At 43.5% G+C, this 26408-nt stretch overlaps 1 protein-coding gene across 5 annotated transcripts in view; it reads left to right on the forward strand.

Annotated features, from left to right (window-relative positions):
- FHOD3 (formin homology 2 domain containing 3) overlaps positions 1 to 26408 on the forward strand; it is a 509300-nt gene that overhangs the window by 476046 nt on the left and 6846 nt on the right. For all 5 annotated transcript variants that reach the window (XM_049901902.1, XM_049901903.1, XM_049901904.1 and 2 more), the window contains 4 exons: positions 3040 to 3230; positions 5916 to 6108; positions 11800 to 11974; positions 19795 to 19956. In XM_049901902.1, coding sequence (XP_049757859.1) covers positions 3040 to 3230; positions 5916 to 6108; positions 11800 to 11974; positions 19795 to 19956 — 721 coding nt within the window. The remainder of the gene's footprint in view (positions 1 to 3039; positions 3231 to 5915; positions 6109 to 11799; positions 11975 to 19794; positions 19957 to 26408) is intronic.

Below are 26408 nucleotides of genomic sequence, written 5' to 3' on the forward strand. Positions count from 1 at the left end.
CAGAATCCAAGACAAGGTGGAAAGCCTCTCTGAGTGTCCCCAACAGAGTCCTCCAGTTGCTGCTCTGACATTCCCAATGAGAACCTCCTCCGAAGGCAGTTTTCTTAGAAAAAAAACTATTTGAGACAAATCCTCTTAATCTTGGCCCTTTTTCCAAAACCACCAAGAAGAAATTAGGCTCACTTACCTGCTGGTTGTTAGAGGGAGGCCTGAGTTTCTCCCCACATGGGCCTTTGCCAGGGCTCCTTGGGTGTCCTTGGGACTTGTGGGTGGCCTCCCATAGAAGGAATGATTGAGAGAACATGCCAGGTGGAAGGTCTGTTTTCTTTATGACCTAGTCTTCACATTCCATCCTTAGAAGCAAGTCACTCAAAGCTGGTCCACATTCAAAGAGGGCAGGGCTGTTAGCCTCCACATTTTGACTGGACAAGTGTCAAAGAATTTGCAACATATCTTTAAAGCCTCATGATGTGTGTTTTCCCCCACCACATCCCTTCCACAGCCCCAGCCCTCCTCTCATCTTTGAGTTGTCCCCCAGCATCCCAGACTGATAAGACTTGGCTTTACTTCATGGCACAGCCCACACATCTTCCTACATGCAGAAAGTGGCCCATATAGAGCAGTCTGCAAGTGAAGACTTCCTTCTCAAAACAAAGCCAGGCCAGCTCTGTTCCTGGGGTGGAATCTTTTAAGGGTAAACCTAGGCTTAAGGAATGATGGTTTAGAACTTAGACTCTGAAGCCAAAGAGAACTGGGCTCAAATCCCAGTTCCGTCTCTCACAAGTCACTTCTCTATGCATCAGTGTCTCGCCTATGAAGTGGGGCTAGCAATAGATTCTGAGGCTGTGAAATTATTATGAAGTCTCAGATCACATGTGTGGCAATCACCAGCCGCTCAGAGGGCACAAAGCTGCTCGTGCATGTTTGAGTGAACCGAAGTTACTTTATAATGGGTCAAGAGACCTGCCAGATGCAAAAGAGGACAAACGTGGAGAGTTGTGGTTCTATTACATGACTCAGCTCTACTTCAATTGGCTTAAAAGTCTCCTTCTAGAAACGAGTTGTCAATCCCAAGTGTCTGGGTCCTCTTCCAGCCTTATGTTTGAACAATTCAGTCCTTCTTTCCTAAATTTGCATTTCCTTTACCCTAAGTATGAAGACCAAATCTTTTTTTTTTTTTTTTTCAGCTCTGTTGTTCCGTGGGAAAATGAAGTCCTTTTCTAACTGGACCCCAAATTCTCTTGGTTTCAGGCAAAATCATTTTCTTCCAAGTCCCATGAACCCCTGCTTACCTGAATTCCAGAGCTCTGCCTAAACTTGCCTTCTCGAGAAATCCAGGACACTCCATGTCTAGACTGGCTGCCTCTGTGCTCAGCATCAGGCTTCCACTGTGCTCACCATGGCTTCATCCCGTTTGGTGCCATAGGTCCTATCGCAGGCTCCAGCTTTGTTCACTTGATTCTCGCCATTACCCTTCTGAGGGTTGGTCTAGAGGTCTGAGGTCCCTCCAGCAAGTCCCCTCAGGGATACTTGCCTCCAGACCCTGCTTTCATGACCATGGTCAATGGCATTTAAGCAACAGCAGCTCACTTCTGCACATCCTTTCTTTCTGACTTTCACTTGCCCATCCTCCCTACAGAGAGCACACTCTTGTAAGGTGGCTCTATTTATTGAAAGTTTCTCCTTTCCCACCATCTCTCACTCTACATCCGCCTCAGTTCCCCTCCCTTCAGCTTACCTGTCTGTCTGATTATTTATTTCTTCCTCCCCTCTTATCCTTTTCAATTCTTTCCCCGATTCCACATCTACCTCCATGAAATGTGGCTTTCAAGTAAATTTTTTCATGATTAAGTTAACTCTTTAATCCACATAAGTTTTAGTTTAGAAATTCTATAAAAGCATTACCTTGAGAAAGCCTCGTTTCTGACGACTTCAGACAACCCAAACTGTTTGCCCTTCCCTGAATACACAGCGAGTGTTCTGTCTCAGCTGTTCCTTGCACATGTGGCTTGCCCTGCTGGCAAGACCACACGCGTATGCACACAAGCAAACACGTGCAGACACACCCACAGACATGCACACAGACACACACAGACACATGTGTGCACACACGTCTACACCCACCTGCTGCAGAGAAACGCACACAGACACATCCGCCCACAAAGGCACGTACAGAGACACACACCTACACACATGCATGCACACACACATATGCACGTGCACAAGCACACCCACAGACTTGCGCACACACAAATGCACAAATACATCCATGCAGCGAGGCACGCACACAGCCACACACAGATAGATCCATCCACAGAGACACATGCATATACACATATGTGCACACAGAGATACACTCAAACACACACACACATGCACACACAGAGCTGGTGGGTTCTGTACATCCTTCAGTGCTTGGTAATCAACACTGAGCCTCCTTCAGGGCAGGAATTGGGTCTCCTTTGGCATATATTTTTGTCTTCATTAGTGTCTGGTATGGGAACACTAGTTTCTCTGTGAGTGTTGGCTGGATGAGTGAATGAGTGCATGGGTAAAATAATTTGTTACACAGTGTAAAAGAGAAGCTGGCTGCCCATTAGCTGGCCTGACACATCAGAGCCCTGCATGACTTGATTGTGTCCCTCCAACCTTGAGCGAAATATCATTTTTGAAGATCGAAAGTACTCTGAAGATTTTTATGGGACATCTACTCAGTTCATTTTGTACTAGGGTTCCTTGATATCCGGTTTTAATTTACAGTTCACCGAGACTTTCCTAAAACTTCTTTTCCAAATATGGCCAAAAAAGATGACACTTGTATTGGGTTTATTTGGAGAACAGTCTTATCACTGAATATTTGATGTCAAAATAATGACAGAAACACATGTGAATAAATTGTTACCCAGTAAATATGCTTGTATTCGCAGATATGGATTTGGGTCTTTTGGTCTTGTTTTCCCAGAGGCAGTTTGGTTTCCTAGTTCAGGTTGGTGCCCAGTGGTTTCAGCACATTTGCAATGTTCTCTCTCTGATTTTCAGGTTGACTTTGATCAACTTCAGGATAATTTATGTCAGATGGAGAGAAGATGCAAAGCTTCATGGGATCATCTCAAGGCAATTGCAAAACATGAAATGAAACCAGTGTTAAAACAACGAATGTCAGAGTTCCTAAAAGACTGTGCAGAGCGAATTATCATTTTAAAAATTGTCCATAGACGAATAATTAACAGGTAAGTGGATCAAGGAACTTATAGAAACATCAGTACAATGGCTTGTCAAAAATATTATGTAAACCAAAATCTAAAGGTTAAGTTTATAAAATTTTTACTATAAACTCTTGGTAAGTAGCAAGTAGACTTTGGTGCAGGTATTTAATGGTTTCATGGGTACTTAATTTTTCTTACACACACAACAGCAACAGTATAATGCCATTAAATCTTGAAGTTGGAAGGAATCTCAGACAGAATTTGATCTAACAATCCCACTCAATCAGGAATTGCATCCGTTAAGATCTCTGACAAACTAAACCCTACATGTCTGCATCTGCTTGAACAATTCTGCCTGCAGAGGGCACACTGTCTTGTGAGATGGCTCTACTTACTTTAAAGTCTGTCCTGTATATGGTCTGGAATCTGACCTCCAAGAAGCTTCCACTCGTGGGTTCCCCAATGGCTGCTTTTGCACTGCAGCCTGCTTGGGTGAGGCCAGACCCCACCATAGGCGCCATCCTCTGGGTCAGCCTTCCTCAGTCACTGGATCTGGGAGGGCACTAGGAGACACAGCGATGGTGGGCCAGGCCTTGCTTTGCCCAGGAAGAGGCTGGCTGAGGCCTAGAAGGGCTCAGTGGCTGGCCAGCGCTGTTCAGCAATCAGTGGTGGCAGCACCAGGGCTAAAATCCAAGTCTTCTAACTTCCCAGGCCAGGGCGTTTCCTACCGTGTGCCACTACTTTCTTCTCCTTTGCTTTGTCATAGACTGTGGTTGCTGGACCCTGGCCCTGGCCTCCAGGGTCTAGGTGCTGCGTCCTGGGCCTTACAGATTGGTGACCAAATATGCAGGACGTGCAGACCTGCAGGCTATGGTCTGCCTGGAGCAGGTGCTGCTGACAACAGACCTTCTTAAACAAGACCCTGCCGGAATTCTGTTGGTGGGGCTCTCCCAGCAGCCTCTCATAAGGTGCACATGCTGAGCCTCGTTAGGTGCCACTGAGTCAGTTCCGACTCATAGCCACCCTGTATACCACAGAAGGAAACACTACCCGGTCCTGCGCCATTCTCACAATTGTTACCATGTTTGAGCCCATTGTTGCAGCCACTGTGCGAGTCCATTTTGTTGAGGGTCTTCCTCTTTTTCACTGACCCTCTGCTTTACCAAGCATGATGTCCTCCAGGGACTGATCCCTCCTGACAACATGTCCAAAGAATGTAAGACATAGTCTCACCATCCTTGCTTCTAACGAGTATTCTGGTTGTACTTCTTCCAAGACAGATTTGTTCATTTTTTTTAGCAGTTCATGGTATATTCAATATTCTTCACTGAGCCTGGAGCCAGCTAAATCCCAAACTATTCCCAAAGATCTGCTCCCAAAGCCCACTCCCTAGTCCCACACTTGAGCATTTGTTTGTTTTGTTTTGCTTTTTCAATTGTTTCTTTTTTTTGTGGTGAATAAATGGGTGGTAATTTCATTAATCCCTCTATATTTCATATTTTTGTTTTTTTCTCTCCTTCCTTCCTTCTTTCCTTCCTTCCTTCCTCCCCCTACCCCTTCTTCCTTACTTCCTCCCTCTCCCCCGCTTCCTTGAACTCATATAGAACTTTAAAAAACCTGGTTCTCTTCATCTAATACATGTCATTTGGTAATCATACTTCCTGGGTCTTGATTCAGCCTATGGGGAAGAAGAATGTTTTTTAAATGTCGACCAGGACAGGAATAAGAAACAGTCTTCCCTCCAGGACAACAGCTGTACATTAATCAGAACTTTGGGAATTTTAGGTGTTCAGCCATAAATCCCCCTAACTGTACTATCAACTAGCCCTCACAGCTGCCCTCTGTGTTGGAGCATATTATAAGAGATTTTGTCAAATTTCATAGTGGACTCAAAGTTCACTGTGCTCTTAAACGGTTAAAAAGGGGAGGCAGGAATGCGAGCTGGTTTGGCCCTCCATGCTTTGTATGATACAGTCAATTCCCAACTTTAAAAAAAACTAAAATAAACAAATAGTTTCCATTTGGAATGTCTTGAAACTGGAGCATTTTTATGAAGGTCTTATAAAGCTATTGTGTTTAGCCACATCGAGCATTTTCACTTAAACAAACAAAATGCTATGATGCGTTGCTCTGACTCTCCCATTCTCCTTGGTAAGCTGGTCATCCATAAATGATGGTTGTTTCTGTCTGACCTGAACTCTGCCTATTGCCTATTGGCCACTCCATTGGGACTGACCAGGATGAGCTAGGAACTCACCACAGTTGTGGTGGGTAGTAAAAGTGACACGGATGAAGGGAGGTTTGGTGGTGCCAATCCAGAACATCTAAACCATAGAGCCCTGGGTTCAAATGAAGTCCTTAGCAGGAGTCCTGTATGTAGCACTGACTAAAGTAGGGATATCTTGTTGAAGAATATTGCCCAATATAGGGTTGGAAAATGAGTCCATTGGGTTGGAAGGCGCTCAAAACATGCAGTGGCCACAGCAGTGGACTTGAGCATACCCACAGTCGTGAAGCCGTGCAGAACTGGTCAGCGTTTTGTTCTGTTGTACGTGGGGTTGCCGTGAGCTGGAGCTGACGCTACAGCAGTTGTCAACAACGACACCGTCCTGCTGAAATGGGAATGGTGGGCTCAGAGCCCCAATGGTTGTGCTTTGCCTCCTTGTTCTTTGAAACTGAAGTCTTGCCATTACTGTTTTCTCATTGCAGATTCCACTCCTTTTTGCTCTTTATGGGCCATCCGCCTTACGCGATTCGGGAGGTGAACATAAACAAGTTCTGCAGGATCATTAGCGAATTTGCACTAGAGTATCGCACCACCAGGGAGAGGGTTTTGCAGCAGAAACAGAAACGGGCCAACCACAGAGAGAGGAACAAGACCAGAGGGAAGATGATCACTGATGTAAGTTTCATAAACCTCACCACAACTTGGAGGCTGTGCCTCCCCCCGCCCCCACCCTTGGACTGTGGCGGAGGGGGGAATCCTTCTTTTACAAAAGTGATCTTAAGCTGTTCCTCCACCATTTCTTAGAAAATCTGCTGCGTAACAAATGAGGGTCTCAGACATTTAAAATTCAAGAACCGATTTGGAATTAATTCAGGATTTTTATCATCCTAACCATGGTATATAATGAGTTGACACATGGACCACTCATTCTAGGCATCTGAACAGAGAAATAATTGATATGATTGCTCAGAAGACAATCTACGGGCTCTTGGCAGTTCCTTGAGTGGCAAAATAGCAGGGTGGGAAGAGATCCCAAGAGGACAGTGATTCAGTAGAAGTTTCCCAACAGCACCTTTGGGTAACCATGCACTTTACATGTCTGCCGTGCTCCTGGGCTCTTTGTCTGTCTCCAGCACTCAGGCCTGAGCCTGCCCTGGAGGTGGGTGCAGTGAGCACTCAGATGGGAGCTGCTCAGTAAGTGGAGGGTGAAGGGATACATGAAGACACAAGAGACAGACGATACAAAGTAGAGACTCTTTTTCTGATGTGCTTTCACAAAATGTGAAAACCAAGTTGGTGTCTCACCTATTTCATCTACTAGTAAGCTCTCAGGTCACTTGCAGGCAAAATGGTGACATTTTCTGGGAATTCTCCCTTACTCACCATTTATTCTTACTGGAAGAGACTCAGGGAGAATAAAAATTTTTTTTTTGATACTGTAGATCACACTTGGGACCATCAGCAGGATTTTTTTTTTTTTTTTTCATTGTTTGGGCTGATACCCATGAACTGAATCTATCCATGCATAGATTTGAGAAATGCACAGGCTGTCATTGATACAGGGACTGGAACAAGTACAGGATGAAGCCGTAGGGAGTGCCATCATCCTGGAGTCTACGAATATCAGTTGAAAGCAAGCCAGGCAGATTTCTTTTGGGGAAGATAAAAGCAATTAAGAAGATGTCATTGAGGCTGCTTTCTGTGCTCATATGTGTGTTCATATTGTACAGAGGGCACACTGTTACTGCTCCCAAAGAGTGTGTATTCCTGAGGGGTGTGACCTTCACACAGAGACCCGGATGCATTCACTTAAAAATTGTGTTGCAATTTTAAGGCAATTCTGAGGAGAACCTGGAACTAATCTCACCATCTATTTCCACCCAAATCCCTTGTTTCCTTGGAATTTTCTAGAACCTCAGGGATGCTCAGACACTTTTCTGTAGAAGCAGCACTTTCTACCCTCCTCTGGCAGTTCTGACTGCCAGTGCCACCCAGCTGAGTCTTCCTTCTCTTCTGAAATCTGGGTTCAGTAGGATCTTCAGCCTCCTGGAGGACAGCAATGAGAAGGCAAATTGAATCTATCTGGGCAAACTGTGGCCCATATTTCATTTCAAAGGATTATTTTTAAAAGTTTTAAAAAAGGATCACTTATTCTTCTGGAAATGAGACACATTGCAGGGTGAAAAATACAAGCCCAATGTGCTTATAGTTATGAAAACACAAAAAATTGTTGCCAAATTCTTGAGATTTTTAAAGATCCCACTAATTGATTAGTTCTGTACTTCTCTGAAAACATCTGACTTTCCTATTTATAAATGCTTCTAGATTTTGGTAAGTGTTTCTAGATTTTGTTTCAAAAATATTTAAATGCCCATTAAAATCTGGACAATATAGGCTACTTTGGGGCTCATTTTCAGTGTAGCACGTATTTTTTAGTTATCAAGGTGGCAACAGTCATGTAGAAAGATTGCCATCTGCTGGAAGATTAGGAAATTATCACTCACAGCAAAGCGTACAGGCTCAAATTTTCCCAGTTCTCAATGCATGGGGCACTCAGGAAGATGGGAAAACAGTAAAAGACAGGGGTATACCCCAAGGATTTCCTGACCTGTTGTGAAAACAACGTATATACAGCTTAAACCATCGAACACAAAACCAGGAAATAGATTTAGGCTCATATAGCCCCTGAACATAAGTGCTAGAAGAGATTTTAGAGAAAACTGGATATAGTAAGTTATTTTTAAAGCAGCATACTGTAGGAAAAATGATTATTGATATAGTAATTATTAAGCAGAGAGATTATTTTAGAAAAACCATTGTTTTCTAAGACACAGAGATGTCTGGGTAAAACCTGAAGACTCTATGCCATGTAGAGTCAGCCCCACCTCAGCTCCTGAGTGCCCATCCTTTCTCTTCTCTCCGCCTTGCTTAGCTTGTGAAGGGCTTCCTTTCTCATTACCCAGAGGCCCTCCCAGGTAAAGATCAGTGAGAAACTAATTCCTTATCCTTGTAGCCTAAACTGGTTCTAGACCAAAGGATGCTATAGATGAGGCAACAGTGTTGCTTTCCTCTGGCCCTGTCTGTTGCCGTCCTATTCCTGATGGGTGGTAGAAAATAGGCTAGTAAATCCCAGACACTGCCATAGAGGGCTGGGGGGAAGAGGGGCTGGGTAATCCTGCATGAGACACCCAACCTCTCTCAACCCCAACTTCCTCTTCTATGAAAAAGGAAGAATTACTTTTGAGGGTACTGAGAGGGCCCAAGACTTTGTATATACAGCACCTTGAATGTGTGCTAATTGCTGAAAAATATCAATCATCCTGGTTACATAAATAAACTCTCGAGATTTAAAAAAAAAAAATGTAGTGGACCAAGACTGTCATCTCTTGTCACGGCGCCGTTGGGTCCGGGCAGCGTGGAAAATGATGCATTTTATCATTGCAGCTCCCAAAAGCTTAGTCAAGTCTCCAAAAACTTGTGTCTAATTGGCTGGCCTGGCCTTGTAACCTGGGTGAAAATGCTTAAATCCAGGGTGCGTTTTATTTAAAATTGAGATATTTTCATGCCTTTTCGGCCTCAGTTTATTTTCAGAAAAAGGATATTTTATCTAAAGAATAACAACTAAAGGCTCTCCTCTAAAAGGAGTTGAATGACAACACTGTTTTATTGCTTACTTTTATCAGATTTCCAGATTAGACCTCTTAATTTACTTGACATTATGTAGAAAGAATAAGAGTGTTCATACATCTCTATAAGCATTTATGTCTATCATTTCTTAATGTTGTAGATAGTTTTTGACAGTCATGCAGTGTTGAATGACATAATTTTCTATTTCTTAAACATTTATTAATGTTTTAGAAGTGTTAACTATTTTTTTAAGCTTTTCCCAAAGAAGAAAGAATAAGTCACTATTTCCAAGTTAGCAGCCACCAGAAATAGTCAAAATTTTTCTGCGTATTTTAATTTCCCTTATATTTTTGAGGTCTGCGTGAGAGTCCACCTCTGCTCTGAGAACATCTGTACAGCTTCTACCTGCCACTGACCAGGTCCTCCCATCAAATTCAAATGGAAGCAGAAAATGTTTTAGTGAATGCGAAAAAAAGAAGTTTATCTAGTACATGTTGTCAGTCAGATGCCAGCATGCGGAATGCATGAGATTTAAAAAGAACTGAATTCCATGTTTTTGAGGAGAGAGTAATATGAAACATTCTGCTTGGGCAGTTCAGTTTGTCCTGTCTTGCCTGTGTGTGGCAGGGTTAACTGTAGCCCAAACCAGGAAGCCTAGGCAGGTGGGGGCTCAGCACCCGAGAAGGGACCACAGCTGATGAGGAGGGGCAGGCAAATGGAGAGGGCTCCACTTCCCAAGGCCGTGATGACCAGAGGTGGTGGTGGGTTTAGCGGGACATGGCCACCCACATAGCAGGGCACAGAGCTAGGGCTGAAGTCCGTAGTGGTCGGGGAACCAGGCAACCTGGTTGTCAACATCATGAGCAGTGTTCAGGGAGAAAATGGTCCCAGAGGCTGGCCTGGAGCCCTGTAAGTCCCTCCTGACTTTGGCCAAGACTGGTCTTGGAGCTCGTGGAGGGAGTATCCAGACAAGCAGGGCCTGGCAACTCCCATATCAAGAGGGTGTACCTAGTTGTGGTGGTTAGTTTCTTGAAATTTGACATGACACTGAGATGATCTCACCTTCGCTGACTTCTGTGCCTTCTAAGAGTCCCTTCTGTCTTTTCTGTCCTGTCCTGTCCTCTCGGGTAGACTGATGAAGAGGATGAAATTGAGGTATGACTGCTTAGAAACATGACAAACCTCACATTTGATCTTCCCACGAGTGCAGTTGAGTCTAAACTAACATTAGCACATGAAGTGCCTGCACCATTCAGTGCTTTGAACCATGCACGCATACTTTCCTGTTGGTTTTCGTGTGATCACTAACCACCTTACCAGCGTTCTCGTTATGCTGTGTGTGCCAGGGACTGAAGGGCTAACTGCATTTCCCAAGCTGTCTGGGCATATCCCTGAGTCTCAGGCTAATCAGTAGCCCTGTCAAGAGTGGCAGGTATAGTGGGTCTCTCCCTACTGCTAGAAAAGTAGACAAATCCCTCCAACCCTCTGCTTGAGCCTCATGGCAACTCAATATGAGAACCTGATCCAGAGTAGCCACAGAAAAGAGCCCTAAACCCAAGGAGGAAGTAGGGCAGTAGCTAAGGGCCAGGCCAGAGAAGCTGTCCCCAGACTCTGGACAGCCTCTGACCTGGGCCTCTTTTCCTCCACTGACATCCATGAATCTGTGAGTATACAGTGGAGTGTTAGCAGGTGCTTCTCCTGCTGAACCTGGGTGCAAGTACTGAGACCAAGTAGGGGCTACTTGGCCCCAGAAAGTGAGGAGGGAGCAGTGCAGATGGTACAAGTCACAGATATGTCCTGGCCTCTGCTGCCATGGCTGAGACACTAGAGGAAAAGGGGAAGCCAGCCATCTATGGAGCTGCTGTTTGCAAACACTAATCTAACTGACCTGTATTTTTCATCTAGGTGTTTGACATGGTGTACATATGGCCCAATGTTCTAGCATACCTCTTTTAAAACATATATGCTCCGACTCTTTGTTCAGTCAGTATTAGGGACTATCACCCTGGGTTTGTAACACTTTTTAAAACAACTACATTTTTGACACAGTCAGAAGTAGCAAGTATTGCCAAACTCAGTTTCAGCATGGATGTCAGCATCATGTTCTGATCTGGGCCCTGACACTCACCCCTCGGGCCCTTTGGCAAGTCAGTTTAATCTCAGAGGGCTCCCCTTTTCTTCTCTCTAAAGTGAGGTGGGTCCAGAACTGGGAAAATCCCTCCCAGCTCTTAACATCATATGATTCTGTGATTGAATTCCACTTTTAAAATTCCATCATCATCTGTGATATTTAAGAAAAGTTTAGCTACTACCTAACACATGCACACACACAAAAATACATTTGATAAAAGGCAAATTTTGATTCTGTTGACCTGGCCTTCATATATCAAAGCTTTGATTAGGAACAAATTTGATTTTCAAATTCTTCCCAGAGTTGATTCAGACACACCTAGCTGACACCTGCTGAGGCAGTCTCAGTGAGGCAAGAGAAATGCACTACAATGGGGTGGTGGTCCTTCTGGCTTTTCTTTCTGATAAGAGAATTTCCTTCATACACAGATGGCTTGTCCTCAGTTAATTGACAACTTCGGTGACTATCGTAACTGATATGTGTGGAGCATGCACCTAAACAAAAAAGACAGACAGAAGAGAAGGTTTTCCTGAACTAAAAGTGTTATAAGCTTGAGTTAGCTTTTTGGGGATTCTGTCACACATCCTAACTCCTACTTGGTTTTGCAGTCTGGCAAGTTCTTGGGCAGTTCTCCGGCACCTTCAAGCCAACCACAGGGACTGAGCTATGCTGAGGATGCAGCCGAGCATGAGAACATGAAGGCTGTACTGAAAACCTCATCCCCCGCCACAGAGGACGCCACCTCCGTGCTGGGGGTCCGCACACGCAGCCGAGCAAGCCGAGGTAACTCCTGGCCCAGGTGGGGCTTGTCTTCTCAGGTTGTCCATCGTGGGAGTCTAGCCTCCATCACAGGGTACAGATTACAACCTTGGTAATAAGGTTACCTACCAAGGACCTCCAAGCAGTCCCCAACTCTCCAGACCACTCTTTCCCTTTGATGCACTCCTGAGACCCCAGCTAGAGATTATAAATTATATAATTAAATATTTTAAGCTCCTGGAGGATGGGCTTTCTCCTCTAGGTGTTTGCTTAGCACACACGATGCACACAGCTAGTAGAAACCATATAATTTACTGTCCAAACTGGAATGCTTTGGAGTATGAAAGAAGGTGTAAGTAATAATTAAGCTGGGCCAATACATAAAACTGGACATGCCAGATAAATTGGATGGTGGGTTACCTAACACATGGCATAAACTCAGTAATGAATTAACAAATGCAGTGCCCACCAGGTGTCTTCATAGGCTGTAGTGGACACTCAGAGTCAGAAAATGACAGACAGAAGGGCAGCTAGAATCTAGAGAGCTGCAAGCTGGGGAAACTCCTAAGAAGGCCCATCAGTGACTTCTAGCTGACTTTGCTTACTGACCAGTGCTTGGAATTCTACTGCTGTCAACTATCTGAAATATATAAAAATAAGGATGGTAATAATCACTTCAACATGAAGGGAAAAATAAATGCCATTCCAAGATTTTTTCAGGAGAAGGTGGGTCATCGTGACACAATGCATACAGTTTCTTGGAGCTTCTCTTAAACCAAAGGGCCACAAACTGCTGATCTGAGGAGGGAATCTTGAAAGAGCTCGAGGCTGTGTTCTAGACTCTTAAGGTTTGTGTGGTATTCTCAAGCAGAGCTGTACTTCAGGCTTTTAAAACTAAAATTATTGAATGGTTTTCTTATTTTGTGTGAGTACAGTATTACTGTACTTCTGTTCGTCTGTCTAAATGTTGGACTTTGGTCTTTACCATTTAACAGGGCTTCTATTTCGATACACAGCTGAGAGTATGTCAAAAGAAAGGCAGCCTCTCTGTCCCTTCTATACCTTCGCATTCATACGGCAACTAATAGATAACAGAATAGAAAACTATTAATACAACCTTGATTACTGATCGATACCCTGAATATTTGCATATATTATTGTGATATCAAAGGATCAAAGATTAGGATCTCTTGGATTCCTCCTTTCTAAACCCTCTCCCTTCTAGGTAATTTCAAATATTGAATTAGGTAGAAAAAATTAAATTATTATTGTGCTTTGGCAATAAAAAGGCAGCCTTTTAGTGGTCAGTAGCAGACAGATACAACTTTGAGGAAATGAAGCCCTGAGCATTTACGTGGTATATTTGGATTGTCTGGTTGGCTACATAGAAGGAAAAGTACCCTCTTCTTGGCCTGTGCTGTCTCTAAGAGGCATCCATTTCTCAGAAAAGCTGAGAAGTGATAGGAAAGAAAGTGTGTAAACAAGAAAGAATATAAAAGGAAAGAAGAAAGTAGGGGAGGCCAGAAAGCGAGAGGAAAAAGTATCACTGAATGTTGTTGTTGTTAGGTACTGTCAAGTCAGTTCCAGTCCTGCACCATCCTCACAATCGTTGCTGTGTTTGAGGCCATTGTTGCAGCCCCTGTGTCAACACATTTCATTGAGGATCTTCCTCTTTTTCACTGACCGTCTACCTCACCAAGCATGATGTCCTTCTCCAGGGACTGGTCCTTCTTGATAACATGTCCAAGTAAGTGAGACAAAGTCTCACCATCTTAGCTTCTAAGGAGCATTCTAGCTGTACTTCTTCCCAGACAGATTTGTTTCTTCTTCTGGCAGACTGTGGTACATTCAATATTCTTCACCAACTCCATAATTCAAATGCATTAATTCTTCTTCAGTCTTCCTTATTAATTACTCAGCTTTCATATGCATATCAGGCAATTGCAAATACCACGGCTTGGGTCAGACACCTCTTAGTCCTCAAAAAGACATCTTTGGAATGTATGAAGTGTGAATCAAGGCAAATTGGAAGTTGTCAAAAATGAGATGGAGCACTTGAAGATCGATATCCTAGGCATTAATGAACAGAAATGGACTGGTATTGGCCGTTTTGAATCGGACAAACCTATGGTCCACTATGCCAGGAATAACAAATTGAGGAGAAACGGCATCGCATCCATCGTCCAAAAGAACATTTCAAGGTCTATCCTGAAGCACAGCGCCATCAATGGTGGGATAATATCCATACGCCTACAAGGAAAACCAGTTAATATGATTATTATTCAAATTTACACACCATCCACTAATGCCAAAGATGAAAAATATTGAAGATTTTTACCAATTTCTGTAGCCTGAAACTGATCAAACATGCAGTCAAGATGCACTGATAATACTGGTGATTGGAATGTGAAAGTTGGAGACGAAGAAGGATCAGTAGTTGGAAGATATGTTCTTGATAACAGAAATGATGCTGGAGATCACCTGACAGAATTTCGCAAGACTGATGACTTATTTATTGGAAATATCTTTTTTCAACAACATAAACAATGACTATACATGGACCTTGCTGGATGGAATACACAGTAATCAAATCGACTGTCATTAAACAGTAAGCAGTAGATACTGTCAGCTAGGAGAAGCGTAAAACAAGCATAAGCATAAGCATAAAATGAAACAATTTTTGCAGTGTTGCAGTGGATTGGGAGGGAAGTAACTTGTACCTTGTGACACCCAAAAAGGCCTAAGTGAGCCTCTCTGTGCCCTGGCAGCTTCTGCAGACTTGGCACGCTAGGCTAGAGGTGGCCATCAGGAAGATCAAAGAGAGTGTTATTGCCTCCACTTTTGGGACCACAGCCATCAGGCAGGAGTCTTGAAGCGCTGTACCTTGGTGTATGCAAGAGCAGTACAATGGAAGCTCTCTTGGGAGATGGAGTCCAGTATCTCCTTAAAGGAACATGAACAGGTTGTGCTAATTTTAAAAGAGAACACAGACATCTGTTCCAGACTTGAAAGAAAAAAGAGAAAAATATTGTTGCTGAATTTGTGCAATATGAATTTATTTTTGCTGACTGATAAAAGAGATTATAAAAGGCTGTTCACTTTCTCTGCACATTCACACTCATCTGAAGGAGACTTCTGCTTCCAGGTGGCATGTGGTAGGTGGTAGCAAACCATTACTCCTGCTATGACAAATGGAGGGAAAAAAGAGAGAGAGAGGGATAAAATATAAAAGCCTTCTTTTAAAAGACATCGGACAACTGGGAAAAGAAAGAGTAGACAACCTAGAATTCCAGAGAGGGAAGAACCCTTCTATGTGAGCTAAGATCACCAGCCATTTGCTTCCGTAGGAGCATTTGAGCACTGGGCTTGCTGTGGGCACAGCAACTCTAATGGGAAAGAGAAATCAAAAGAACGTATAATATCCATGTGGGCTGGGATAAGAGCTTGGAATCTAAAGTAGCCCAAAATGTAGACCGTTTTCTCTGGGAGACATTTGCTAAGTACCAGGGCAGCTTGAGGAAGCTGGGCCGGAAAGGCAGAGGGAAATCTTCTGCAGTCTTGCAGTACTGAGGAAACGTGTGCAGTATGCAGTGTGCAACATGTACACAGGTAGAGAGCTCTGCCTCAAGGCGTTTGAAGTCAGAGGTGGACTGATTCTTAACTAAAACTTCAGTCTGGCTCCAACTCAGCTCAGCACCTCATCCTATCTGCCTAACAGTAGAAAGCGTGAAGACTCTGTAGGGGAAAATAGCACAGATCTCAGATTTTATACCCAAAGCCCGGTTCGTAGTCAAAATTACAAGCCAAGAGAAGAACAAGAAAATGTGACTGACAATCAGGAAGAAAAGCACACAATAGGAGCAGACCCACAGGTGATTTAGATGTTTGAATTTGCAGCAAGAACTTAAAATAATCATTATAAATAAGTTAATGGAAAACAGATAAAAAATGAATAAAAAGGTGGATAATTTCAATGGAGAATTGAAATAGATATATAAAAAGAATCAAATGCATATTCTAGAACTTCAAAATGAAATATCTTAAATAAGGAACTCATTTGATGGGTTTAACAGCAGACTAAGGAGCCCTGGTGGCACAGTGGTTAAGCTCACAGCTGCTAACTGAAAGGTCAGCAGTTCAAACCAGGGCTTCCCCAGATTTTTGTGAGATATGGACCCAGATATTTAAGAAACATAGGACATCGAAAGCAGAATAAATACAAATAAAGTCATACCAAGGCACACCATAAAATTTCCCAGGTGACTCTTATGTGTAACTTCCTTGGAACTTGTTAGAAATGCAAATTCTCAGCTAGGAACTTGTGAGAAATGCAAATTATCAACAGAGGTTCGAAAGAGAACAAACTGATTCAAAGCCCTGGTTAGAACCCACCAGCCACTCCACAGGAGAAAGATGTGGCAGTCTGCTTCAGTAAAGACATGCAGCCTTGGAAACCCGATGAGGCAGTTTTACTCTGTCCTGTGGGGTTGCTATGAGTCAGAATTGACTTGATGGCAACCAGTAACAGCAGACTAGTCACAACAAGAGAGATTAGTGAACTAAGGTTAATCAAAAATGTACAAACTGAAATATGGTGAGAAAAATGAGAAGAAACAAAAATACACAAGAGACATATCAGATGCAGTCAAATGGTCTAACGTGTAACTGTAGTCCCAGTTGAAGAGGAACGACAGGATGGATAAGAACCAATATTTTGAAGATGTATTTTTAATGCCTAAATTTTCCAAACTTGTGAAAGATATCAACCCAGATATTTAAGAAATGTAGGAAATCCTAAGCATAATAAATACAAAGAAAACCATACCAAGGCACACCATAATAAACTGCTAAAAATCAAAGAAAAGATAAAATCTTATTAACAGCCAGAGAGAAAGGATAGGTTCCTGTCTAAGGAAAAGCAGTAAGAATGATGGCATACTTTTCAACAGAAACTGTGGAAACCAGAAGATGGAATGACATTTTTAAAATGCTAAAACAAAAAGCTCCTAACCTGGAAGTCTATACCCAGGGAATTATCTTTTAGAAATGAAGAAATTTTTTTTGTATATCAAAGCGATATATATTTTGACATAATTCTTTTCCTTTTAAACTATTTCTTTAAATTATATTTTGAGAAGGAAAAAATAAATTATAGTATTATATTTTAAACCATGATTCCCATATTTTCAAAAATGTCCAGCTAACACCTGGGAGACTAGAGGGAGCCAAATGGGCATTTGGGTTTGTAAAAAGTGTGTTCTCTGATGGCTATATGTGAATGCTGTGGTTCCAAGAAGAGAAACATACATGACCAGGGAGAATGTGCATAAATGGTAACCAGGAAATGGAGATAGTAGTCAAGGGGAGAGGGGATAAAAAAGCAGAGCCAGGAGTGAGGTCATGAGGTAATGAAGTTTTCACAAAGCTGGGTGTGACAGTCCTGGGCAAGATGTTCCTTTTAAGCATCCCCTGATACATCTTATTACAGTGATACTGGATCCCGAGGGATATGGAGAATGGGCCCTATGCCCGATTCGCAGTGGGAAGATCAGATGATGCCTTCATTTCTGGCCTAGTGCTCTGAAAATGTTATTATGAGCAAATACAATTGATTGAGCTATGTGCATTTTTGGAAGGGTAGTTTGGCATTTCAAAATGAGACACAGAATTATAAACTAATAGGTAAAAGGGAAAACAGGAAATTGCTGGGCAAAACATAATTGCGCTATTGATTGCTCTGAGGAGGAGGGTGGTTGTTCAGAGGCGTGCAGAGTCCCAGTCTGAAAGCTGTGCCATGCGAGGTCCCTCACCTCCAGTTAGAACATCTAGGCCACCCTAGGAGTGCAGAAAAATTCAGCAGCAATTTTAAAACAAAACAAAAACTCATTTCTGAGAAGAGCCTATTTTCTGAAGGGTTTTACGATGTGCAAGTTTATCAAGTGTCCTTGGGTTTAAGCAGGAAAAGTACAATTTCCTGATTTTTGCATAAGTCAGTGCAGTGGATATGCCCCCATTAAAATAAACAAAACAGACAGATTTTTAGAACTACATTATCATCGGCAACAAAAAAACCTTATCATTAGAAAATCATTGTCCAATAACCACAGGTCTCAAATGCATGCAGGTAATGGAGCCCCTGGTACTCCTTTTGGGAAGTGTGAAGTATTTATGTATTTGATTCAGTCATTCAAATTTTACTAGAAGAAATTGTGACTAAATTATGGTATTATGTATTTGCAGGAAAAACTCAACCACACACACACACACACACACATCTATGAAAATCAGAGACCACAGAACTGTGATCTGTCCCCAGCTATTTTCATTAATACCTATTTGCTCTTTGTTCATTCATTACCAACTAGGCGATTGCAAGCACCAAAAGTTTTTAAAAATTAATATGGGAGAACTCAAAATTTTTGAATATGTATTTATTAACATTTTTTTGCCTGTGAGTTGGGAACACCCGGGTGTTCTTCAGCTTTGTCTGAACCTTAGACTCCTGGGTACCTGTGTTCCATCAGTGTAGAGTTTGAGAACCCTCACTTACAGACTTTTGAAGTTGTACATTTTTTACAAAATGAAGTGTAGGTAGGAAAGATTCATAATTTTGAGCATATTTTCCATATTTCCTCTTATGGAAGCACATTTACCATCTTACAGCAGAGATTTCATCCGGAAGTTGACTTGTCACCAAGTATTTGATATATTAAAATATCATCAATTTCTAACTGTTTAGCATTCCTTGGGAATCCTATTTTGGTGATGCTTTCTTCTTGCTTGTCTATCAGAAGATGTCTTTATGCCAGACTTAGACTGTCTTAACATATAATTATTTACAAACATATTTTTCTGGTCAGGGATCAATTTATGTGAACTCCTTCTTTACTGGTTGAAGAGAACAATCCTGTGGTGATTTTTAAATGGCTAGATAACCCAAACATGTAGTAAAAAATAAATAACCATTGCTGTTGGGTTGATTCTGACTCATAGTGACCCTATAGAGCAGAATAGAACTGTCCCATAGGATTTTCAAGAAGCAACTGGTGGATTCGAACTGCCGACCTTTTGGTTAGCAGCTGAGCTCTTAACCACTGTGCCCTCAGAGCTCCAAAGATAGACTATTATAAAACCCACTGGTTTCTGTTTAACTTAATGAGAAGTTAGGATTCATTGATATTCACTAGGCATATCATTGTTGTTAGTTGCTGCCCAGTTGGTTCTCACTCATTGCGATCCCATGTGTGCAGAGTAGAACTGCTCCATAGGGTTTTCAAGGCTGTGACCTTTGGAAGCAGGTCTCCAGGTCTGTTTTCTGAGGTGCCTCTGGGTGGGTTTGAACCACCAACCTTTTGGCTGATAGTCGAGTGCCTAACCATCTGTACCACTCAAGAAAGATCCGATTTGATGAATCCCTGGACTCTGATTGAAATGTACATTACCGGACATCAGTGATGTGCACAGCATGGTGCAACGTGGATCATCCGCCCAAAGGCAATGGAGATGATAGTAGGGTCTGGCAGGTGAAGTCAACACATACAAGGCAAAAAGTTAAACAGAAATAAGAGGCAAGAACACAGCTATGTTACAGGGGCATATGAAATAAGTGCCCCAAGTATGTGTTTGTGGGAGTTCAGAGCCTGGTGGGTAAGGGTCACAGTGTGACCCCCTGCAGTGCGGAAAGGTTAGGGCTCTTGGTCTTGTCAGGCTGAAGCTTTAACTCTGACCTTTGCTGTAACCTGTTGCTGACAAAACTTGGCTTCTGGAGGAGTGGTGCCGTGTATTTTCTGTGGTGCTTTCTTCTCTTTGAGCCCATTGCACTCTCCGTTTGTTTGATTCTTCAGGATCCACTAGTTCATGGACTATGGGAATTGATGACTCGCCTAATGTCACGGATGATGCGGCTGATGAGATCATGGACCTCATTGTCAAGTCAGCCACCCAAGTGCCCAGTCAGCGAGTGGTGCCTCGAGAGAGGAAGCGATCCCGAGCCAACAGGAAATCTTGTGAGTGCGCTGGAGGAGTGGTGAGGGACTCATCCTGCTCGGATCTACCCTCTCATTCTATGTGCCTCAGGGGAGGGCAGCCACCCTGAGGCTGGCTCCCAACTAATTGTCTGTGGCTGCCTAGAGTGCTTACCTGCAGTCATCAACAAAACTTTTCATGCTTGATTATCACTGTTGGCTATTGTGGAGGAGGGGAGCTGCAGCCACACCTGTCCAGTGTATTTGCCATTTCTCCCAGGCCTCCTCAATTCATACTTTGTCCCCAAGAAGGTCTGAAAGAACAGTAAATGTCACTGGGTACATGGGTGGGCCCAGTAGTACAGTATAATACTGCCCCAGGCTTTTTGCTAGAGGCCATACTTCTGCCCCTCACCCAGGATCAGGGGCCACTTACTTGGCTGGAGGCTAGTTCTATGTGGCTCAGAGGCTGCGTCTGCGCTGTTGCCCACAAACATATTGAAGGTGAAAAACAGAAATTGTAAAGGATTTTCATGACCACTGGGGTGCTTGGCACTAGGTAGGTAGGTTAGGGGTGCTTAAGGACACCCTGATGGTGTAGTGGGTAAGAGCTATGGGCTGCTAACCAAAGGTTGGCAGTTTGAATCCACCAAGTGCCCTTTGGAAACTCAATGGGGCAGTTCTACCCCGTCCTATAGGGTGGCTATGAGTCAGAATCGCCTCTACGGCAGTGGGTTTGGTTTTTTTGGTTTGGGGTGCTTAAAAACATTTAATGTTAGTCAAGGGGTTGACCTTTTTTTTTTTTTTTTCTGCCAAATAGAGGATTCAACTAAATCAAACTGATGGTTTTTTCCTTTAGTCAGAGTCTACTGCGTACTCCTGCCAGCTGAATTGATGTGTGTGGTATTGCCTTTGTAGGCACAGTGCTGACTCACTGGGACCATTCTCCATAGGGAAATCAGGTTCTTGTGAATCTTCTAACATCTGCCTGGACCTGCTGCAGCCCTTGGGTGTTTCCGAAGAGAGCCCAGCCCCCAGCTTCAGCATGCTGGGTCACTCAAGAGACAGGGAGATGGTGTGTCATAAGAAGGGAGCCTAGCTGCCTCCCCCTGTTCTTCTGGCTTCAAAAAGTGAAAGTGGAGTGACTCCAAGTAGGTAGGGAGTTCAGTAAAAACCCAAGCTTAGGGAGACCTCTAGCTTGTTCCACCCTCCGAGATTCACACAGGAGGTGATTGGGGTTTGAGCTGCACACATTAGGCCCAGTGGTTTCTGTTTGACCCATTGACACGGCATGTTTCCAGGGTGGTTGTTGCTCCTTTTACATGATCTGTTTTAGTTTCCGATTGGAATTTTTCCTCAGAAAAGAAAATAACACTTGATGACTCTACCAGAAAGAAGCAGAGCTTCTCAAACCCCCCAGGAGCCTGGGGAAAAGTGATTCTCATTCAGGAGGTTGGGTGGGATTGAGAGTCTGCTTCTGACAAGCTCCTAGGTCCTTGGTCTGCGTGCGTTTTGAGTAACAAGGCTTTTGGGCTGTGTTTCTCAACCATGGTTGCATGTTAGAATCTTTTGCATAGCTTTAAAATTTCAGGTGCTTGGGCTGCACCCAGGCCAACTACTTCAAAGCCTTGAGTTGGGGCCCTGAGGCCTGGCCCTGCCCTTGCCTCTCAGGTGCTCAGTGGCATTAGGAGGTAGGCTCTCCATCTACTGTGTGCACCCCTGCCGCATTTCCTCCATGCTTTAAGTGGAAAACAATCATCCAGGAGAACTGGCCATTTACATCTTCAGGAATATGTCTGTGGGTTCCAATATCAATTTTACCTAAGGCCTTTACACTTATTTTGTTTTTTCAATATTTTGCTATTTCCCCAATGCTGCTATGAATTCTCTGCCTGTCTCCTGGTACACCCATGTAAGAACTTGGCTAGGGACTTGCTACTCAAAGTTGGTCCTCAGACAATATGGGCATCTCCTGGAGGCTTGTTAGAAAATGCAGATTCATGAGCTCCCTCCCAGGACAACTGGTTTAGAATCTGTATTTGACAAGATCACCAGGTGATTCACAAGCCCAATAAAGTGAAGAAGCCCTGGGCTGTGAGGCCAGTAAGTGGAATTGTGGGTCCTCGGGGTACACCGTTTTGGCTCTCTAGATCATGACAAACTCTTTTCCAAAGTGGTAGAGCTTGTCCACACGTACTCCACTGAATGCTGGGTCTCAGTTGATCCAGGCTTAGCCAACATGTCAATCTTTGGCTATCTGAGGGGTGGAAAACAGTATTTCCTTGTGGTTTTAATTTGCATTTCTTGGCATACTAGGAAGGTTGGGCCTCTTGCTATTTGCATTTCTTCTTTTGTGGATGGCTTGTACATATCATTTGCCCATTTTTCTATTGCTATTTTTCATGCTAAAAAATCTACTTCACCAATAGCTTTTTGTATGAAATCTGTGAAAGGCTTTTGGAGATCTTGTTAGATTTATCTTCAGTAAAAATCTTTTTTTTAAACTTGCCCTTTATTGCCTTCCCCCTAGTTACTTCAATAAAAAAAAAAAAAATAGATTGCGACTCATGGTGACTCCATGTGTGTCAGAGTAGAACTGTGCTCCAAAGGGTTTTCAGTGGCTGTGACCTCTTAGAAGTAGATCACCAGGTCTTTTCTTTCGAGGTACCTCTGGGTGAATTTAAACCTCTAGCTTTTCGGTTGGTAGCCAAGCACTTAATCATTTGTGCTACCAGGTCAATAAACTGGTAACCACATGACAGAGACTGCGCACCAATTAACTCGTGGGCTTGTTGCAAGGATGTCAGTGCAAGAATCACCCATGAGAGAGACTGGAAAAAGCCCGCAGGGAGGTCAGGCCAAGGCAAAGGGGTGGAGAAATGGCGCCAGGCCTGGGGGTGCTGTGAAAGAAGGTGGTCAGGGCTGGGCCAGAGACCTCAGAAAAGGAGACTGCATGAGACAGTGGCCCTGGCCAGTCCCCAGAGCGCTAGGTGCACTTCGTACAGTTTAAAGTCTGTGTTGGTGAATAGGGTCAGCTTCGCCCTCTGGTCTAGAGAACCAGATTCTTAGAGAGACACACGATGTCACTGAAAAGAATAACTCAGTCACAACTAATTTTCCTCTTCATTCTGGCTGGGGAGATATTTTGTCTGTTTTTCTGGTTGACATAAATTTCCTGTAGTATTGTTTCTATTTCAATATTATTCAAAACAGCCGTATTTTCTTCTTATTTAGCCAAACATATTTTATCCTGTGACGCAGTTACTACAACAAATACAGCACTGCGTGTGTTTATCTGTAACAGGTTTCCTTTATTAGCAAAGGCGCTAGCAACACAAATTTAAGACGGTGGAAGATATACTTTGGTTTCCATTATAAAGGGACGATAAACCCCAGATTTTCACAAGAGGTTAGAGGGATAAGAAAAAAAAAAATGCAAGATCAATGTGAAGTTTAGTGCTTTGGACCTCACCCTGAAATGATGCTGCGTGTGACCCGATTATTTAACGGTGGCAATGAAGCAAGTGGATAATGAATAACCTGCATATTTGGGCCATAACTCATTTGGCCAAAGATGATAATACCCTAGCTATTGCGGAAAACTAAGCAGAATCTATCCCATAACCTAGAAATTTATGACATACAAGCCATTTGAGGATCCTCGGGGATAATTAGATGTCTGCTTTCATGTTTGGTGCTGGTGGCTAGGCATACACATGGCAAAGGTCCTGCTAAAGCTAAAAATACATAGTCATTTGGGACACCACGAGGGCATCTTAATCAATCCACAGGCTCCCCTGGCTCCATTCTGCTGCTTTCCCAGCTAGTGCCAATCAGAGTCTCATTAAATAAAATGATTCACATGGTCCAGTTGACAACTTGCCTGTGAAATAGTTGATCCAACTCACCTGATATGCCTCCCCACCCCTTGGACTCTAGTCGAAGCCCTCTAATCAGCTGGTGGGTCAGACTGAGGGCAAGCTTTCTTGGAGCCCTTTTTTTCCTTCTTTAGGTTTCCCCCCAACCCATCGTATTGTGCCTGTGTTTTGTCCTGGTGTCAATTGTTCTCTTAGCTCTCTGGATGCTGGCCTGACCTTGAAACTTCTGAAGCCGATTGGTATTTGTGGTGTCCTTAGCAGTTTGATTCAGCTGGACAGACCCTGGTGGCTGGGGAGGAGAGGAGGCCCTGGGGGCCCTTGTTTTTTCCTCTCTTGGGCCCATCTTGGAGCAAGGTCTCTGCCCAGATGGCTGCCTGCATGTGGCCACTAGCCAGATTGTCAAAGGGCAGAGCCACAAATAAGTGACCAGTTTCTTAGCTAGTTAAGAACTTAAAGTGGGTCACCTCACAGGAACAGTTTCTCAGTGGGAAAAGCCAGAAGTCCAATTCCAGGGACTTCTGGGAAGGGATTGCAGAATTCTGATTCCAGGTCCTGACCCCCATCGCCTCACACCATGACTGTCTCTTCCTCTTGAAGAGCATGTAACATAGTTCACATGTATCCGATGTAACTAAAATCTTGTTTTGTTTCTTTTGTAGCCATGCTATCTGATAATTAGAATTTCTTGGAGAAGGAGAATTATTGAGTCTGAATAATCCTATAGGGAAAACAGATCTGTCTCATAAAATATCAGATTCAGCCCTGGACCTGTTCAATACACAACATAGTCCTGTTGTCTCCACTTTTCCAAAGTGCTATTTGAAAATATCCAGGAATTTTTCGACTAATCCCATTAAGAAAAACGTCCATGCATTTTATTTAAACAGTTTTTCCTTATTTATCCTGAACCAATTATGTATTCTTTTATAAGAGAAGTTGACAGTGGCAATAGGCCAAAGGTTTTTAAACTAATGCCCTTGGAATACAATAAAATAAGATGTTAAAGGAAAAGGCCAGAGTTTCTCACTCACACTTTTGTCTTCTAAACAACAATGTCATTAGTATTTACTCAGACCTAGTTGTTCTTAACCCATTACCCATTGCTGTGGAGTTAATTCTGACTCATAGTGACCCTGTAGGACAGAGTAGAACTGCTGCATAGGGTTTCCAAGGAGCGGTTGGTGGATTTGAACTGCTGACATATCAGCCAAGTTTTTAACCACTGCACTACCAGGGCTCCTGATTGTTCACAGAGTTCATTTAAGATGTATCGAGTCCTCCTGTAAAGACAGCTGAGGCTCCTCTCCCCCTCCACACATGTATAGCACGTGTATAGGACACAAGGACAGAAAGATAAACACAGCAAGCTCAAGGAAGAATGGAAAACCTCTTACCCAAACCCAGGTGAAGAGCCATTGCATTTTAGAGGACCAACTTGAGGGATCATGCTCTTTGGAGGAGTGTCACCATTACCACCCTCTCCAGGCCACAGGAGTATATTCACCAGAACAGGACGGAGCTGACAGTGGCTCTCTGATTCAGTCAGGCTTAGTTTAAGCCTGTGGTGACTTTCAAGACCTTTTCCCTAGAAAAGGAAGCCTAGGAGAAGAGGAAGGCATCTGCAGCCTCTGCCATGCACTGGGAGAGCCTTAGAGGCTGGGATGCATGGACACAGGAAAGGGACTTTGTGGGGGATATTTTTTGGGGAAGGGGGGATGTAATAATTAGTGTCTGGGAACTAGGGAGGAAAATGAGGCCCAAACCAGAGCAGATGCTATCAGAACCGCAAACAGGCCCTTGAGAAGGGACCGAAACCAGGGTGTACAGGCCTTAGCTATTGGCCAGGACTCTAATGGGACAGGAAGTCAGAAAGTCAGGGCTCAGGAAGAAGCCTCCAGGTTACAGAGACAGATGCAAGAAGAGTTTTGAAGTGTTTCATTGGTTGTTTCGTTTTCAGACCACGCGTCCTCCCAAACTAGGAACTAGCACATTGAAGGAGGGGGCTGGCGTGTATGTCTTCCTCCATGTCTGTCTGTATGCCAGGTACTCATTTGGCCCAGAGTGGAGGTTCAAATGAGGCAGGATCAGTAAAAAGATGAATTCTAGATTCTGCCGCCCAGAGCTGTTCTGCAGTTGAAGCAGAGGGCTCCCTAAAGCGTACTTTGGAAAGTACAAAGCACTTTACTAATAGGAGGTTAGAGTACTTTATTGCCTTTGCTACCAAGTCAAATGCTACTAAGTTCCATTTCCACGCTTGAGAATTTGCCCATCCATACAACAGAGATGGAGACTAGGTCTCATTTAAATTACTTGGCCTCACCAAGCCTCAGTCTTCTTAGATACGATGAGGGCAGTAGTACCAGCCTCACATGGTGGTAGTGAGGGTTAAGTGAGACACCTATGACAGGTGCCTTATGTGGCCAAGTATCAGCTCCCACCACCCTTCCTCCCTTCCAGGCTGTCTCCTGCCTAAGGGACCCAGTGCTGGTAGGAATGAGCCCCCTGCTCAGGGGCTGCCATGTTGCAGCCACACAAGAGCCTGTGCCCAACTACCCAATTATCACTTGCTACCATCAGCCACCTCACTCCCCACCCATCACTGTCCACCCCACCTTG

Source organism: Elephas maximus, chromosome 11 (assembly GCF_024166365.1).
Source record: "Elephas maximus indicus isolate mEleMax1 chromosome 11, mEleMax1 primary haplotype, whole genome shotgun sequence".
In the NCBI taxonomy this organism is placed as follows: domain Eukaryota; kingdom Metazoa; phylum Chordata; class Mammalia; order Proboscidea; family Elephantidae; genus Elephas; species Elephas maximus.